The 16,848-nt window shown below is 40.5% G+C and overlaps 1 protein-coding gene across 8 annotated transcripts in view; it reads left to right on the forward strand.

Moving 5' to 3' along the window:
* The window catches only part of USHBP1 (USH1 protein network component harmonin binding protein 1), a 38,196-nt gene extending 33,440 nt beyond the window's left edge, over window positions 1-4,756 (forward strand). For 5 of the 8 annotated variants that reach the window (XM_016432368.2, XM_016432373.2, XM_016432370.2 and 2 more), the window contains one exon: window positions 644-4,756. In XM_016432368.2, coding sequence (XP_016287854.2) covers window positions 644-824 — 181 coding nt within the window. In that variant the 3' untranslated portion in view covers window positions 825-4,756. The remainder of the gene's footprint in view (window positions 1-643) is intronic. The other 3 variants (XM_056822275.1, XM_016432371.2, XM_056822274.1) reach the window with 2 other exon arrangements.
* The last annotated feature ends 12,092 nt before the right edge of the window (window positions 4,757-16,848 follow it).

A 16,848-nucleotide genomic window follows, 5' to 3' on the forward strand; every position in this document is an offset into this window, starting at 1 on the left:
CAGCTGGACTTCCCCCAGCCCCTCATTTGGAAGGTGTCTTTTTATATGTTTTGCTATAATCAAGCCTTAAATGACTGTAAATAGTGAAATAAAGCTAATTTTGTGTCTTTAAAAAAAAAGAGAAGAGATAGGTAGCCCAATGGATAGAGCGCCAGGTTTGAAGTCATGAGGACTTGGGTTCAAATCTGGTCTCAGATACTTCCTGACTGTATGACCCTAGGCAAGTCACTTAACTTCAATTGCCCAGCCCTTGCCATCTTCTGTCTTAGAACTATCTAAGACCGACTGTTAGGAATGTAAACAAACAAACAAACAACCCCAGAATGTCTGAGCTGGGTGAGCCTCCTTTCCCAAATCCTTACCCATTGGCTGTGCATGAAAGGTCAGTAGACCATGTTCCTGACCCCTGGAACTTCTGATCATTTTGGTAGAACATGGAACATGTGAGCTGGGAGGGCTCTTAGAACCCAGAATGTCATACCTGGAAGGAACCTTACAACACAAAGTCAGAGCCTGGGGGGTGGGGGGGCGGTCTGGGAACAAGGGATGCTATATCTAAGCTCTCCATCCCATTGGGGTATGGAAGGCCCATGTGGCACTCCTGGGAGGGCTCCTCCAGTGCTTCTGGCCTCTTTGCCCACAGTGCCCTGGTGCTGGCCTTCAGGGGGGCCCAGCGGAAGCAGGAGCAGCATCAGCAGACCCTGGACCAGCAGATAGCACTGATGGCAGCCCGTCAGGAGGAGGAGCTAGAGTCCCTGGCCCAAGCTGCCCAAGTTCTGGAGGACTCTGGAGTCCTCATGCCCTGGGGAGAAACTTCTCTCTAGAAATGCCAGCCTCTTTCTCTCTATCCCATCCGCATTCATCACCCCATGTCTGGTTCCCAGCATACCCGTTTGTGCCCACCCTACTCATTCTGTACCAAAAATGTCATTCTAGTCAGGGCTGTCTCAACCAAATCCTGGTGCCCCTGAGAGGAGGAGAGATTGGGGGGGGGGGCATAGATGGAACTGCTTCCCTTCTGATAAGGTCATATGATTGGGAGCTAGAAGAGTCCATGGAGCTTTTTTCTTACAGATGTCTTTTTTGAACTCAGGGTCATTTAGAGGTGGCACCATCCCTGTGTCTGCTCTCACTCCTGGCAGGTCTATGGATCATCTATGGAGCTGCAGGGTGGCAAAGCCAAGCATGACCTGTCCTATCCAGCCCTCTTTCATGTCTGTGCTTGCCCACCTGGCCTCCATCCTGACTTCTTCCTTCTTCCTGGACTCTGGCCTAGGCCCTCTCTTGATTTGAGCCTAGATGCTCTCTGTCAGCCTGGTACTGGGCTGGCATACACCAATGTCCACCTAGAGAGGAGTTGGCCTCCACTCCCTGGTCACCTGGTACGATCCCTGTTTTGGAGTTGGGTTTGCTCAGACTCAGTTCTGCCCCCTCCCAGCCTACCAGCTGCTGCTTCAACAAATGAGGACACTGCTCAGGCCTAGGAACAGATGGGAGAGGAGGAGGACCCAGGTCTCACTGACCAGACCCACAGAAGAGAGAGCATCTTAAAGGGCCCAGGAAACTAAAAAAAGAGAAGAAGCTCTGTTCGATCCCTTTGCCAGGCTTCGCAGTACCCACTGTCCTTTGGAACAGGGAAAAGTATGGGGTCTCTCCACCCCCTTCTCCCAACCAAAAAAAAAGCATCAAACCCAGCTCTCCCTAGGAACTTTCTCTACAAAATATTGGATCCTGTTTCCTCAATTGTTTTACTACCCGATTTGCCTCCTTTCCCAGTATTCCCCTTTCATTCCTTAGCTCTTCTTTAGAGATATTGGTTCTGTTTTTTCCTCAAGGTCACCCCAGACTTGCCCCCTCTCCAATCCTAAACTGACAGGCTGTCTGGATAAAGCAATGGAGCTCCTCCCCAGAGTCAACTGTATCAGAGTCCCTGATGGGTAGGGCAGCTCCGATGACCCTTTGTTATCTGGTTTCTCTGAATAAATCATCTCTCGATAATCACAGTCTCAGTCTAGGGAAGAAGAAACCACGGAGCTTCAAAGCAAGAGGCTGTACTGGAGCTTGAGGTCATTTCAGGCAGGCATTAGGCTTCTGCAGGATTCCTGTCATCTTTCTCTACAAAAATTAAATGCCTAAAGTGGGCAGAATATTGTGCTAAACACAGAGGTTGAGGCCAGATGTAGATGAGGACATTTCTGTCATAGAGGGAAAAGAACACAGAGATATATTTTATACATTAAATAAGAATATTAGGATGACATCCAAAGGAGATATCCCTATAGATTAGGAGATCGGAGAAGGCTTCTTAATGGAGATTTGACAGCATTTGAATTGGATGGAATAGTTAGAAACTCAAAAGGTAAGAAGGGAGAGTAAAGACATTCCAAGGACAAGGAATAGAGATATGGAGGTAGAAAACCACAAAGGGTAGGTTAGGGAGAGGGAAATGAAGTGAGGGAAATTGAGAGTAGAGAAGACAATAATATAAGATAAGCCTGTAATGGCATTTACATTTGACTAACTGGCCTTTACAGCTTGGTGGATGCTCAAGTTAAATTTAGGAGATAAAATTTAATTCTGGAGTAGTAGGGAACCACAGAAGATTTCTGAGCAGAGGAGCTTCATGACTGGAAGTAGACATGCAAAAAGGAAGATTATTCTATAAATAATAAGAAAGGTGGATGGCTAGAAGTGGGGAGACTAGGGTTGGGAAGACCTGTAAAGATATTGCAGTAGTGGGGGCAGCTAGGTGGCTCAATGGATTGAGAGCCAGGCCTTGAGATGAGAAGCCATGGGTTCAAATATGACCTTGGATACTTCCTGGCTATGTGACCCTGGGCAAGTCCCTTAACCCCATTGCCTAGCCCTTACACTCTTCTGCCTTGTACCAAAACACTGTATTCCTCTAAGATAAAGGGTAAAGTTGTTTGTTTGTTTGTTTTTTAAGATATTAGGGGCAGCTAGGTGGCTTAGTGGATTGAGAGCCAGGCATAGAAATGGGAGGTTGTGAGTTCAAATGTAGCTTCAGATACTTCCTAGTAGTGTGACCCTGGGCAGGTCACAACCCCCAATACCTATCCCTTACTGCTCTTTGGCCTTGGAACCAATACACGGTATTGATTCTAAGACAGAAGATAAGGGTTTAAAAAAAAAAAAGATATTGCGGTAGTCCAGGCAGGAGGTAATAAAGGTGGTGGCAGTGAGGATAAAAGAGGAGACAGATCCAAGAGATGAGGAGGAGGAAAACACCATACTCAAGCAATTAATCAGATATAAGAGCTTAGGAAGAGTCAAAGAAAAGTTATCAACATGGAAGAATAGGTCAGTGGTGATGCCACAAACAGAAAGGAGGAAATTGGGAAGAAGAGCAGACTTAGGAAGCATGGCAGAAGCTATGGTTGCATTAGCCATGCTCCATCCTGAAACAGAATTAGGTTGAATATAGGAAGCTTGCCAGTAATTCTCTGTACCAAGATTTCCCCGGAAACATCAATATTTTGTGCATTTTGTTAGAAGGGCCCTTTGCTCTCATCTATACTAATGAAATGTTGATTATAGATTAGGTTTTATATAAACAGACTGGCATGTGAAACACATAAATGGTCAAATAAGTCCCCCTTCTTTCTTTCAATTGGCTTAGACTTCACCAAAGTCCTAATCAATCCTCCAGATTAATACTACTATGCTGTCTCATTCCCTCTTCAAGTGGAAATAGATCAAGGTTGCTAGAGAGTTGAGCAATCCTACAGTCCAGATGACTCACATTACCAGCCAAGATTCAGATCTAAGTTTCTATGCAAAGACATGGGAGTAGGAGATGAAATGTTCAGGAAACAAAAAGTAAGTTAGTCTGGCTGCAGGGTAGAGTTTATGAACAGTCACAACATGTAATCATCCTGGAGAGGCTGGTTGGAACCAGACTGTGAAGAGCTTTAAATGACAAACAGAGAAGTTCACATTTTATCCTAAAGGCAATAGGGAACCATGGAAGTGTCTTGAGCAGAGGAGTGACATGATCAGACTGGCATTTCAAGACTATCAGTTTGTTTAAAGGATAGACTGGGGAGAGGGAAGAGACTGACTACAAGAGACCCAATGGCAGGCTATTATAATTGTCTGGGTGAGAGATAATGAAGGCCTAAACTAGGTTGTACAATAAATAGAAAGAAGGGAACAGATTCAAGAAATGTCAAGGAATCAATCAGTCAACGAGAGTCATCTATCACTTACTGTGTTCTAGGCACTCTGCTAGTGATGTGAAGAAAGATAAAAACATAGTGTCTGCCCTCAAAAAGCTACATTCTAAAACAACTATGTACATAGAAGTGGAAGGTCATCTCAGAGCAGTGGGAGGTAGGGGGTAAGGGGAGACACTAAAAGGTCTTCTTCAAAAGGTGGGGATTTGAATTGTCTTGAGGGAAGGAAGGGAAACCAATTAGCAGAAAGGAGAAGGGAGACTCTGTTAGGTATGGGGAACAGCCCCTGAAAAGGCACAGGGAGGAAGCAGTTAGTTAGCTAGGTGGATTGAGAGCCAGGTCTGGAGACAGGAGGTCCTATGGGACCTCAGACACTTCCTAGCTTCATGACCCTGGGCAAATCACTTAATCTCAATTGCCTAGTCCTTACCTTTCTTCTACCTTGGAACTTAGTATTGATTCTAAAAAAGTAAAGGTTTAAAAAGAAAAAAAGGCACAGGAAGGAATCATGCCAGGAACACAAGAGGACCAGTGTTGCTAGAGCATAGAGTACATAAAAAGAGTAAAACGTCCAGAAAAATAGGAAGGGGAAAGATTAAATGCCATATAATGCATTTTATATTTGCTTTGTTGATAATAGGGAGCCAGTGGAGATGTTGGGGAGTAATATAGTTAAGTCTATACTTTAGAAAATCACTTTGACAGCTGAATAGAGTTTGGCTTGGAGTTGGGAGATATCTAAAACAGAAAGGCCAAGCAAAAGGCTTTTTGTAATACTCTGGGGATGAGATGAAAACCTGTACCAGGATGGTGGCTATGGGAATGGACAGAAGGGCAGGTATTTGAATGACGTTAGGAGACAGAAACACAAGATAAGGCAACAAATCAGAGAAGAACAATTGTAAGAAAGGAGTTGAGGACAACATGAATATTTTGAGCCTCAGTGACTGAAGAATGGTGGTACCCTCTATTGTAATAGGGAAGGAACAAAGAGAAAGCCAGTTTGGCTGAATTGGAAGTATGAGAGAAGTGACATCTAGTGAGAATGGAAAGATAGGCTGTGGAGGGTTCTAAAATTTGTTACTGTTTGTTGTTGTGTCTGACATGTCTCCATTTGGGGTCTTCCTGGCAGAAATCCTGGAGTGGTTTGCCATTTGTTTCTCTGGCTCATTTTATAGATGAGGAAACTGAGGCAGGCCAACAGGGTTAAGTGACTTGCCCAGCGTCACACAACTAGTAAGTATATATAGGCCAAATCTAGATTCAGATCTTCTTTACTCCAGGTCAGGTGCTTTCTCTGCCATGCCACCTAGCCTAATAGAGGAGTTTATATTTGATACTAGAGGCAATAGGAAGTCACTGGAGTTGAATGAGTATGCAAGTCACATAGTTAGATATGAGCCTAAGGAATATTCTTCTGGCAGCAGTGTGTTGGACAGAATGTATTGGAGAAAGAATCTAAAGTAGGGAGACCAATTAGGAGACTAGCAGCAATCTGGGCAAGAGATTGATGAGGGCCAGAAATAAGGGAGGAAACTGTATCAGTGGAGAGGAGTCAGATGGGAGAGATGGAGGCAGGAATGGCAAGTTCCAGCAATTAATTGGATATGGGGATGAGGGAGAGTGAGGAGGCCAGGATACCGAGGTGGTTCTAAGGTCTGGAAGATGGCGGTGCCTTTGACAAAACAGGGAAGTCACTACAAAAGGTAAACAGGAGTCCAGGCTTGTTGCAAATGCCTAAGACTCTCCCCATTGGTGGAAAGGATTATTCCAGCATAGTGAAGGTTAGAACAGTTGAGAAAGGAGAAACCTTCTGGGTTACAAAAGGAATTTCTGGGGTATAAGAGGAAAAACACTAATAATTAGAGGAACAGGAAAGACCTCACATAGGAGATGTAGGCTTATAGGGAGCTAGGGCTTACAAGAGGCAAAGGTCAGGTGAGGGAGCATTCCAGGCATTTGAGGACAGGGTTTAAAGGCTGGAGGCAGGAGGTGGAACATTATGTACCAGGAACAGCAAAGAACCGGTTTGGCTGGAATGTAGAGAGAGAGTGTGTGTTGTTGTTGTTGTTGTTGTTGTTGTTGTTGTTGTTGTTGTTGGAGGAGTCATTTCAGTCATGCACAATTCTTCATGACCCCATTTGGGGTTTTCTTGGCAAAGATATTGGAGTGGTTTATCATTTCCTTCTCCAGTTCATTTTATAGATGAGGAAACTGAGGTAATCAGGGTTAAGTGATTTGCCCAGAGTCATATAGCTAATAAATGTCTGAAGTTGGATTTGAACTCAGGTCTTCCCGATTTCAGACCTGATACTCTATCCACTGCAACACATAGCTGATATATATCTATATCTATATCTATATCTATATCTATCTCTCTATGTATCTATCCATCTATTAAAAGAAAGATATATGTATATATATATATATAATGAGAGTAATATGAAATTGGGCTAGAAGAATAGTGAGTGTGAATGACTTTAAATTCCAATTGGAAGAAATTGTATTTTTCTTAGAAATAATGGGGGGGGGCAGCTGGGTGGCTCAGTGATTTGAGAGCAAAGCCTAGAGAGGGGAGGTCCTAGGTTCATATCTGGCCTCACACACTTCCTAGCTGTGTGACCCTGGGCAAGTCACTTGGCCCCCATTGCCTAGCTCTTACCACTCTTATGCCTTGGAGTCAATACACAGTATTGATTCCAAGATGGAAGGTAAGGGGAAAGAAAAAAAAAAGGAAGGAAGGAAGAAAGGGAGGGAGGAAGGGAGGGAGGGAGGAAGGAAGGAAGGAAGGAAGGAAGGAAGGAAGGAAGGAAGGAAGGAAGGAAGGAAGGAAGGAAGGAAGGAAGGAAGGGAGGGAGGAAGGGAGGGAGGGAGGGAGGGAGGGAGGGAGGGAGGGAGGGAGGGAGGGAGGGGAGCCATTGAAACTTCCTGAGCCATGAGGTGCTAAGTTTGAGATTTGCATGGGACAACCATAGGGAAATATCCTTTAGGTAGCTAGTTATATGAGAGCTTATGCTTAGAAGCAAGGATATGGATGTGGGAGATGTCTTCATAGAGGTAGCAGGTAAAAACAGTGGAAGGAAATGAAATTGACCAGGAAAAGAAAAAAGGGCTTCTGGCTCAGGATGGACTCTTGGGCACCACCCACATTAAGAAGTTGGGAAGAGAATCCTGGGAGATAGGATTTAGAGTGGGGATATTAGAGCTTAGAAACTAGAAAAAGAGAAATAAAAATAGTCACCCAGAATAATAGAAGATGTTAAAGGTTTTGGGGGAGAGCTCAAGAAGTATGAAAACAAAGAAAAGGTCAGTGGATTTGAGAATTAGGAAGTCATGGACAATAGTAGAGCAATGATAGCAAACCTTTTAGAGATGGAGTGCCCTGTCCCCCCCCCCAGTTCTAGTACTATGCTCTGCCCCCCCTTACCCCAGATTGGGGAGGGAGGAAGTGTTCCCTCTGGGCTGCTGGGCAAAGAGGTGGGTAATGAGAGGAGCATGTGGAAAGAGGGAAGAGAGTGGCCAGAGCACTCCACTACACTCTAGCTCTGCTCCCCTCCAGCTATGTGTAATGCTGTGAGCTATGCTCCCCTCAAACCTAGCTCCTCCCCAACCCCATCATTGGAATCACTTTCACCACAGACTCAACAGCCCTGTACTGCACCCTTACACCATGTGAGCCTCCCACCTTACCCTAGACTGAGGAGGGAAGAAGCACTCCCATTGGGCTGCTAAGCAGAGGGGTGGATGATGTGAAAAAATATCCTCAAGCATATTGAGAGGAGGACAGAAGCTCTATCCCAGTCTCTCAGGCTTTCTAGTAATGATCTCTGGCAGGAGGGCCCTCTGTGGTACACATGACATAGGTTCACCACCATAGGAGTAGAGTCTATTGTAAGGGTGGAGGACAGATTAGTTGAAGGCATCAAGAAGAGAAGAAAAGAAATTTATTAAGTACCATCTATGTGCTAGACACTGTTGTTAGAACTGTGCAATCATTCTGGAGAGTTTCTGGTACCGTGCTCAAAATGTCATAAAACTCTGACCCTTTTACTCAATAATAGCACTACTGGGTCTGTATCCCAAAGAAATTAGAGATGGGGAAAAGGACCTTCTTGTACAAATATATATTTTAGCAGCCTTTTTGTAATGGCAAAGAACTAGAAACTGAGAGAATGTCCATCAACTGGGGAATGGCTGAACAAGTTATATTCAAGGAATACTCTTGTGCCATAAATAGTAAACAGGAGTTCAGAAAAACCTGGAAAGACTCATGAACTCAAGGTGAAGTGAGCAGAAACAGAACAATGTATACAGTTACAAATACTGTACAACGATCAACTATGAAGGACTAAACTACTATCAGCAAAGTAAGTTTCCAAGATCCCTACAATGGATTCATAATGAAAAATGCCATCCACAGCCAAAGAAGGAACCGAATGCAGATCAAAGCATACCATCTTTCACTTTATTTCCTTCATGAGTTTTTTATCATATGTGTGACATGTCTGCTTTCATGGCATGAGGAATATGGAAATATGTATTGCATGACTACACTGGTATAACCAATGTCAGACTATTTACTGCCTCTGGGAGGGAAGGGAAGGAGGGAGGGAATCTGAATTGCAAAATGTCAGATAACAATTGTCAAAAATTATTTCTACATATAATTGAAAAATGTTAAAGTTTAAACTTTTTCAAAATTTGAATGCCTTTGATTCTTAGTGAGGTCAAACGTTTTAAAAAGTTATTAACAACTTTTATTATTATTTAAACCTTTCATTATTTTATTATTATATATTTAAACATAGTATAAGTAATATACTAATAGTATGTGATATAATATGTTAATGTTATAGCTTATAAATACATTGAATAAATATTTAAATATATTCATATATTTAAATGTACTGGTACATGAATAAATATATTAAATAAATATATATTTAAAATTTTTAAATATATTTTTATTTTTACTTTGACATCTTTTGAAAATTGTTCAGTCTTCTGACTATCCCTTGCAGAGTAGGAGATGTTTTCAAAAAACTTAGAATATTTAAAAAAAAAAAACTTATAATAGTTTCTTGCTTATTTTGCTGTTGTCGTTCAGTTGTTTCAGTCATGCCCAACTCTTCATGACCCCTGTATAATTGAAAATGTTACCCTTAAAAAAGAACTACATTTCCCAGGAGTCCACTGACTTCCTGTCATTACATACTTCCATTACATACATACAGAGGATATTAGCCAGTGGGCAGTCTTACTTTCTCTCTTTTTGGCATGATGACAGCAAGCTTGGTAGCAGTGGTAAGCTAAGCACCGGGATTCATTACTTGAGATTAATTTAAAATTTTACAGTTATGGCAACCACTAGTTGGAGAAGAACTTTCAATTTTTTTAAGATAACCTAGATAAAATTTTTTGAGCCACATTTCTCCTGCCACAGCTTTTTGCACCCCCCTCCCCTCACAAACTCCTGAAGGACTCCAAACTCTCTACCTAAGCTGCTGCCCTGCTCCTGCCAGTTTGTATGTTTGTTTGTTTTTTCTTTCCCTACTTTTTGCCAGTCACTCTCCCTACTGGCTGGGCTATTTTTAGCTGGGGGACTCTTGGCTAAGAAGAAATAAGCCGCTTCTCTTGCCCATCTGCCTGAGCCTGTGTTCCTCAGTTTCTCACTGCTGCCTCTGGTACTGCTGCTCCTGATTTCTGATTGCTCCCACTGCTAAATCCTAGAGGCCTGCTTCTTGCTCCTGCTCCTGTTCCTGCTGCTGATCTAGCCTCCTGGGTTGTCCTAGTCATCCGCTCCTGACCTTCTTGATCCCAGTCACTCTTCCTCCTGCTCTGGCCCTGCCCCCCTCCTCCACTCCCCCCAACTTTGGTAGCTGCCCCTGTTACTGATCCTCCTGGGCTGCTGATTGTTGCCACTGAGAAGCTAGGAGTCCTTGGAGCCACTCTCCGGGCAGCTGGTAAAAAAACCAGGGTGTGCTTTCCTTAGGCAATAGCTAGCCTCCTAACTCCCTGTCCACATGGAAGGGGACCCCAGGGATGGAAGGGAAAAAGTTTTTACTCTTCCAAACAGGAAGTAAATTGCAAGCATGGCATGCTCTATGAAAGAGCAGTACCTTGCCTATTTCAAATAGCTTCTACCATTCATGGGTGCACTGATCCTTTCACTTATCTTGCCTGAGATTCAGGGAAGAAATTAATCTCCCTACAACCCTTTGCCATTTGGGCCTGCCCAGTCTCATCCAGTTTGAGATTCCTCAAACCGATGTTCTCCCTTGCTATGGGAAATCCTACAGTTCTAACAAAAGGAATCTGAAAGGATAGAGAAAGGAACTTTAAAGATTCTAGAGCCTCCATTGTTTTATGAAAGTCTGTATTTTATTGTATTTTGCTGATTGTCTGCTTTAAGATTTAATTCTGTTGTTTTAAGTTCATATATTAATGTATTCAATACTATTCTGTTACACTGAATCAGTTTAATCTACTGTGTTTTAACTATTAGATATATTCTGTTACTTTTCCCCTATAACTACTGAACAAAATATTGTAAAAGCCCATAACCAGTTTTTTCTTCCATTTTGGCTTTGTTAAAGTGTCACATAGATGATGATGGACTCCATCAACCTGGTTAACAACCTTTAGAGAAATTTAATGAGTTAAATATCTCAAATTGATTTTAAGATATTTTAGATTTTTTTCTTTCAATAACCCTAATTGATCATTTTGCCTACCTCCGAGTTATTTGTAACAAGAGGTAAGGGGTCTATTTTAGTGGCTGAGGTGAAGTGCAATTATAATCCCCACCTCCTGCATTTGTAAAATGTGAATGGATGGGACATAACAGTCTCATACCAAAGGAGCTGGGAAGTTGATCCCAGGGCATGGTACCCCTGGATGGCTCTCAAGAGAGAGCATCTCTCATTTGTAACTCTTCAATTCTTGATGACATTTTTAGACCCAACATCAACAGGGGTTTGTTTTTTTCTAGACTCCTCTGCCAAATTTTTATAATGATGGCAGTAATAGATTTTTTTAAAAATATCTTAGCCAAGGTGGGAACATTGCTACACCTGAGAAAAATTGTGACAAGTATCCATTAGCTTTAAATGTCATACAGCAGACTCGTATGAATCCTAATGATAGTGGGTTTGTTTGCTATTGCCATTAAATGGGTTATTATAACTTTGGGGATTTTGATACTTTTTGAATGTGCATTACCTGTTGCACTACTGTTGTTTATAACAAACTCTTGCTTTGTGAAAATCATTTGCACTCACACAGAGTGGATCATTGCTAAATTTGAAGAGGAAATGGATCTCATGGGGGGGGGGGGGGGGAAGAAACCTTTGTATTCTACCTTTCCTTAGCTGACCCAGTGTGTCAATGATTGTAAGCTTTATATTTTTTATTAAAAAAAACTTTATTATTGTTTTTGCTTGCATGTGTAATATACTATTTCAGTTTTTTTTCTCTCCTTTTTGTATTTGAAGCACATGTCACCAGTATTGGGAGGATTTCTTTAACTTTTTTGATTTTGCAGTAATATAAGTTTAAATTAACATTTGCTATAATATTAATGCATAACCAAAAAGTTTTAGACTATAAAAAATGATGTGTTTAATTACTTTTTTTAATTATGAGACTTTGCTTAATGATCCTGTCTGATTCCAGGAGAAGCGAATACAAAAAGAGCTATTGCATAGTGCCAAAGTAGCACAAAGCTACTTGCATAGTGCCAATCAAGCACAATCAAGCACAAGGTCAAAGAGACCAAACCAATCCTATGTGGATTGATGACATTCTGCGCAAAGAGCACAAAGACTTGATCATGTGTGAGACTCAAGATTGCAGCTGTTTAACATGTGCTAAATGCAGGACTTCCTTGTAACACACACTCTATATCAAATACGTAACATCAATTGTTCTGGCTCCAGTTTCCCTGAGAAAAATATATAAAATCAGACCAAATAATGCTGTTTCCCATTTGCTTCAAAAATCTAGTCCTTTTCTCTCTCTTATAGTATAGCAACTTCCTGTAGTCTTGGCTGCAAATGGGTAAGTAAAATATTACTGCATTTTGTCCTACACACTTGTAGGATAGAAATTGACTTAAATGAGCCCTGATTCAAGGACCTGTTATAGGTTTATTTTCCTTTACTTATAATTTTTACACACAAGACTTTGATAGTCTATATTTCATCCAAAAGTTATTTTTTCTCTTTTATTTGGATTGGGGGGGGGGTGTTTTTGGTTTCTCTTACCAATTGATTCATATACCTCATAACTCAGTCATGCATCCCTAAGTGAATCCCTGTGTTTTTCAACCCCCTCTTCAGAGGGAATGCATTATTATTCTAAAATGCAAAGTTTAAATTCTTTTTGAGAATAATTTTAGGATAAGAAACATGCTACTTCTCTGAAACCAGAAAGTGAACTGTTTGGAGAAGGCACCATAAAGATACCTCCACAGACCACACACTGCACCAGAAGATCCAGAGTGAACTTTGGGGTGTGGTGATCTGAACTCTGTGGGATTGAATGCAGTTGTTTTGTATGTATACTCTTATGCTGAAGAGACTGCCCCCTAACTGACTTTTTGTCAATGCGCCTAGCAATCATTGGTTTTGTTCTCTTTTCCTCTTATCCTCAAATTATTGTAACTTCAAAGTTGGTTATGTTTACAAGATCCATTGGAGAGACTAGTCTTCCACAGATCTCAGGGGAGCATGTATAATTGAAAATCTGTTACCCTAAAAAAAAGAACTACATTTCCCAGGAGCCCACTGACTCCCTGTCATTATATACTTCCTATAGATAGAGGATATTAGTGAATGGGTAGTCCTACTTTCTCTCTTTTTGGTATGATGACAGCGAGCTTGGTGGCAGTAGTAAGCCAAGTGCGGGGATTTTAAGATGGCTAATCAGCCATGGGCACGTGGTCTTTATTTTGTATCCCTCTTATTCCTTTACTCCTAATGATCATTAATAAATCCCTTAAAATATAATGTTTTATTTATTTAGATCTAATTTTAATTTTTATACCCCATTTGGGGTTTTCTTGGCAAAGATACAGGAGTGGTTTGCTACTTCCTTCTCTGGCTCATTTGACAAATAAGGAAACCAAGACAAACATGGTTAAGTGACTTGTTCAGACTCACACAGCTAGTGTCTGAATTTGAACTCAAGAGGAGTCATATTGATCCCAGGACCACCACTCTATCCACTGCATAACCTAGCTATCCTTGCTTATTTTAAATGTCAATTTTTTGCTCTCGTGTTTGCCGTAAGTAGTTTCTCCAATTTGTTATTTTTATTTTTTATATGTGTGTTATATATACAAATATGTAAATCATATAGGTATAGAAATAGATATGGATATATACAAAGTATATCTCTCTAGAAAGACAGTTTGCAACAAAGACTCCTCAGTTATTTTTATTTTGTGTGTGTATATATACAAAGGATATAAATATATATTTCTATACAAAGTATCTGAATGTATGTATACAAAGTATATCTGTATATCTATATCTTTATCTCTATAGAGAGATTTAGATATACTATGTAGATACATATATTTCTATAATTTGTATGCATGCCCACAAAAAATAAAAATAACAAATTGGAGAACTACTTATGGCAAATCTAAGAGCAAAAATATAACATCTAAAACAAGTGAGAAACTATTTAAAGTTTTTAAAAAGCAACTCCCACTCCACAATGGATAAATGATGAAAGAATTGTGACCCTTTTCCTGCAGAGGAAACATAAATGGTTAATTATCACTTTTTAAAAATGTTCAGCCTCACTACTACTCAAAAGCATGCAAAGTAAAATAATTTTGAGGCATATAGATATAATTTGTTCTTTAACCCTTATCATCTGTTTTTAAATCAATACTAAGTATTGGTTCCAAGGCAGAAGAGCAGTAAGGACTAGGGAATGGGGGTTAAGTGACTTGCCCAGGGTCACACAGCTGGGAAGTGTCTGAGGCCAGATTTGAACCCAGGACCTCCCATCTCTAGGCCTGGCTCTTAATTCACTGAAGCCACTTAGCTGCCCCTAAATATACCTTTTCAAGAAAATCTCCTGTCTGAGTAAGCTGGAAATATCAATACTGATTGGCTTGGAATGGAAACTTTAATCTGCTCTTTTTCTGACCTAGACTAGTTTGCCTCTCCTTTTGGAAGCCTGGTGGATTTCTGATGGTGGTTGGAGGGTTTGGGGTGAGTTGTCATATTTAGAGCAAATGCCTAATTGGCTGTAACCCTACTGCAGCTTAGATTTCCCTAATTCAAGAGATTTACCAGCCCTGCCAGCCTCCTAGGGCTAGCAAGTGTAAACCTCAAATTTCCTTAGACTTATAATTGTTGGTAATTTCACCATTGGGATATTTCATACTTGGAAAATTTCTTACTGATAGTCTATTGGAATGGGAACTCCATTGGCATGGGAGGTTCCTTCTCTTCCCTTCTTAAGATTACTTTAGGACAGAAACCCTTTGCTGAACAATGGAAAGGACTTTGACCTATGCTTAAGCATAGAACAGGAATTTCTTTGAGTCTTGATTGATTTAGAATTGATACAATGGAGATACTCCACCCTATTCAGTCCTAATAGGATTGAGTAAGGGCTGCAGCCTAGATCAAAATTTAATTATTCCAATCTCTACCATACTCAAGTTAACAGGATTTAGAAAGGGCTGTAGCAAAGGAGTATAGATTTAATCATTTGAAAATATGACCTTCAACAGACATGTGCAAAAGCCAGAAACCTCTGGGCGGTCCTGGGTTAAGCGAGAGCCTCCATTGAAAGGGAAATTGATGAAGAGTGATTGGTAGATGTGAGGACTGAGGGGAGGCAACTTGGATGGTGTCCTTAAAGATAGGAGGGTCTGGGTACTAGAGAGAGGGATTGAGTTTTGGTCGGTGTGGTTCCTGGGCTCTGAGGAAGCTTGCTCTGAAGGAAGCTGAAGGTGGGGGCCTCTGAGACTGTTTCTCCATTTTGGACACGTGAGTGAAAGGGACTGATCTCCTTTCTTTGCCCCAGCTATCTAAGGGCTTGGGCCTTTTGGCCCAGCCTAAACAGAAGGGGTATTTAAGCCCTATTCCCTTCTCTCCCCTTTCTCTCTCTATATATATCTCTAATTCCTTTCTTGCTCCTATTGTAATTAAACTCCAAAAAAGGCTGACGGCTGACTTGAGTTTTTCACTTAGGAATTACATAGCTGATTCCTTGGCGACCTTAAATTAATATATATCAGTCTTTTAAAGTGATTCCCTTGTAACATTGTGGCTGACCACACGGGAGTCTAAAGAATCCTCTCAATAAAACTTTTTCCTTGCCTTTTTACTATACTGTTTCACCACTTAGTTCTTTTTTTTTAACAAAAAACTTGGCTTAAAGACACAGCTGCTAGAACACGTGAGTATAAAAAACTTTTTCTCTTTTCTCCTTAAGTTAAATTGGAATCAGCAGTTTTTTTCTTTTTCTTCCCTTTAATCTTAAGGGACAGCTGGGTAGCTCAGCGGATTGAGAGCCAGGCCTAGAGACAGAAGGTCCTGGGTTCAAATCGGACCTCAGATACTTCCCAGCTGTGTGACTCTGATAGACAGAAAACAGCTGTTTTAAATCTCAGCAACAGGACTCTAAAGTCCTGGCTGGAAGAACTGTTTCTAAATATCCTTTCCCTTAAGGAACAACTTCCTGGATTAGAAAAAAAAAAACCCTGTGGAAAGTTTGTTGCTTTGCCCTGCTCCCCACGTGTTTTGTGAAATTACAAAATATATATATAAAAATGAGTACTACATTCTTTGACAATTATATGGCAGCTGAAGAAGTAGGGGCATTGAGGAATGAAGGATACCTCCAAATTTTTATATTAATAGGTACTGTCATTTTTGTAATCCTCAATACTATATTTAGAGATGAAAAAATAAAAAATATTGAGGATAAAATAAAACAAAATGAGGATAAAATAAAACAAAATGAGGATAAAATAAAACAAAATGAGGATAAAATAAAACAAAATGAGGATAAAATAGAAAATATTGAGGATAAAATAGAAAATGTTGAGGATAAAATAGAAAAAAATGAGGATAAAATAGAAAATATTGAGGATAAAATAGAAAATATTGAGGATAAAATAGAAAAAATTGAGGATACAATAGAAAAACTTGAGGATAAAATAGGAAATATTGAGAATAAAATAGAAAAACTTGAGGATAAAATAGGAAATATTGAGAATAAAATAGGAAATATTGAGGATAAAATGGGAGATATGGAAGATAAAATAGGAAAAATTGAGGAAAAAATGCAAGCCCAATTAGAAGATCTAAAATGTTTCTTACAGGATCAATGGGCAAACACCCACTCTACCAGAAACAGACCTGTTTCTGAACCTTTGAATGAGGAAATTTCCTTCCCTGAAATAGAGATGGAAAACACCTTCCCTATAGCCCAGTTAACAGACTACTTCTCTCGTGCAGTGCAAATCTTGTCTGAATTTAATCCCCAAAAACCTTCCCCTGCAATCCCAGCTTCTCATGTAACTTCTCCTACAGAAAACCAAATTCCAATGCAAGGGAGATCTTGTCCTCCTAGAGAAACCTGTCCTTGTCAAACTGACCCACAGGTGCAAAATTCAACT

This window comes from Monodelphis domestica, chromosome 3 (genome assembly GCF_027887165.1).
Source record: "Monodelphis domestica isolate mMonDom1 chromosome 3, mMonDom1.pri, whole genome shotgun sequence".
Classification (NCBI taxonomy): Eukaryota; Metazoa; Chordata; class Mammalia; order Didelphimorphia; family Didelphidae; genus Monodelphis; species Monodelphis domestica.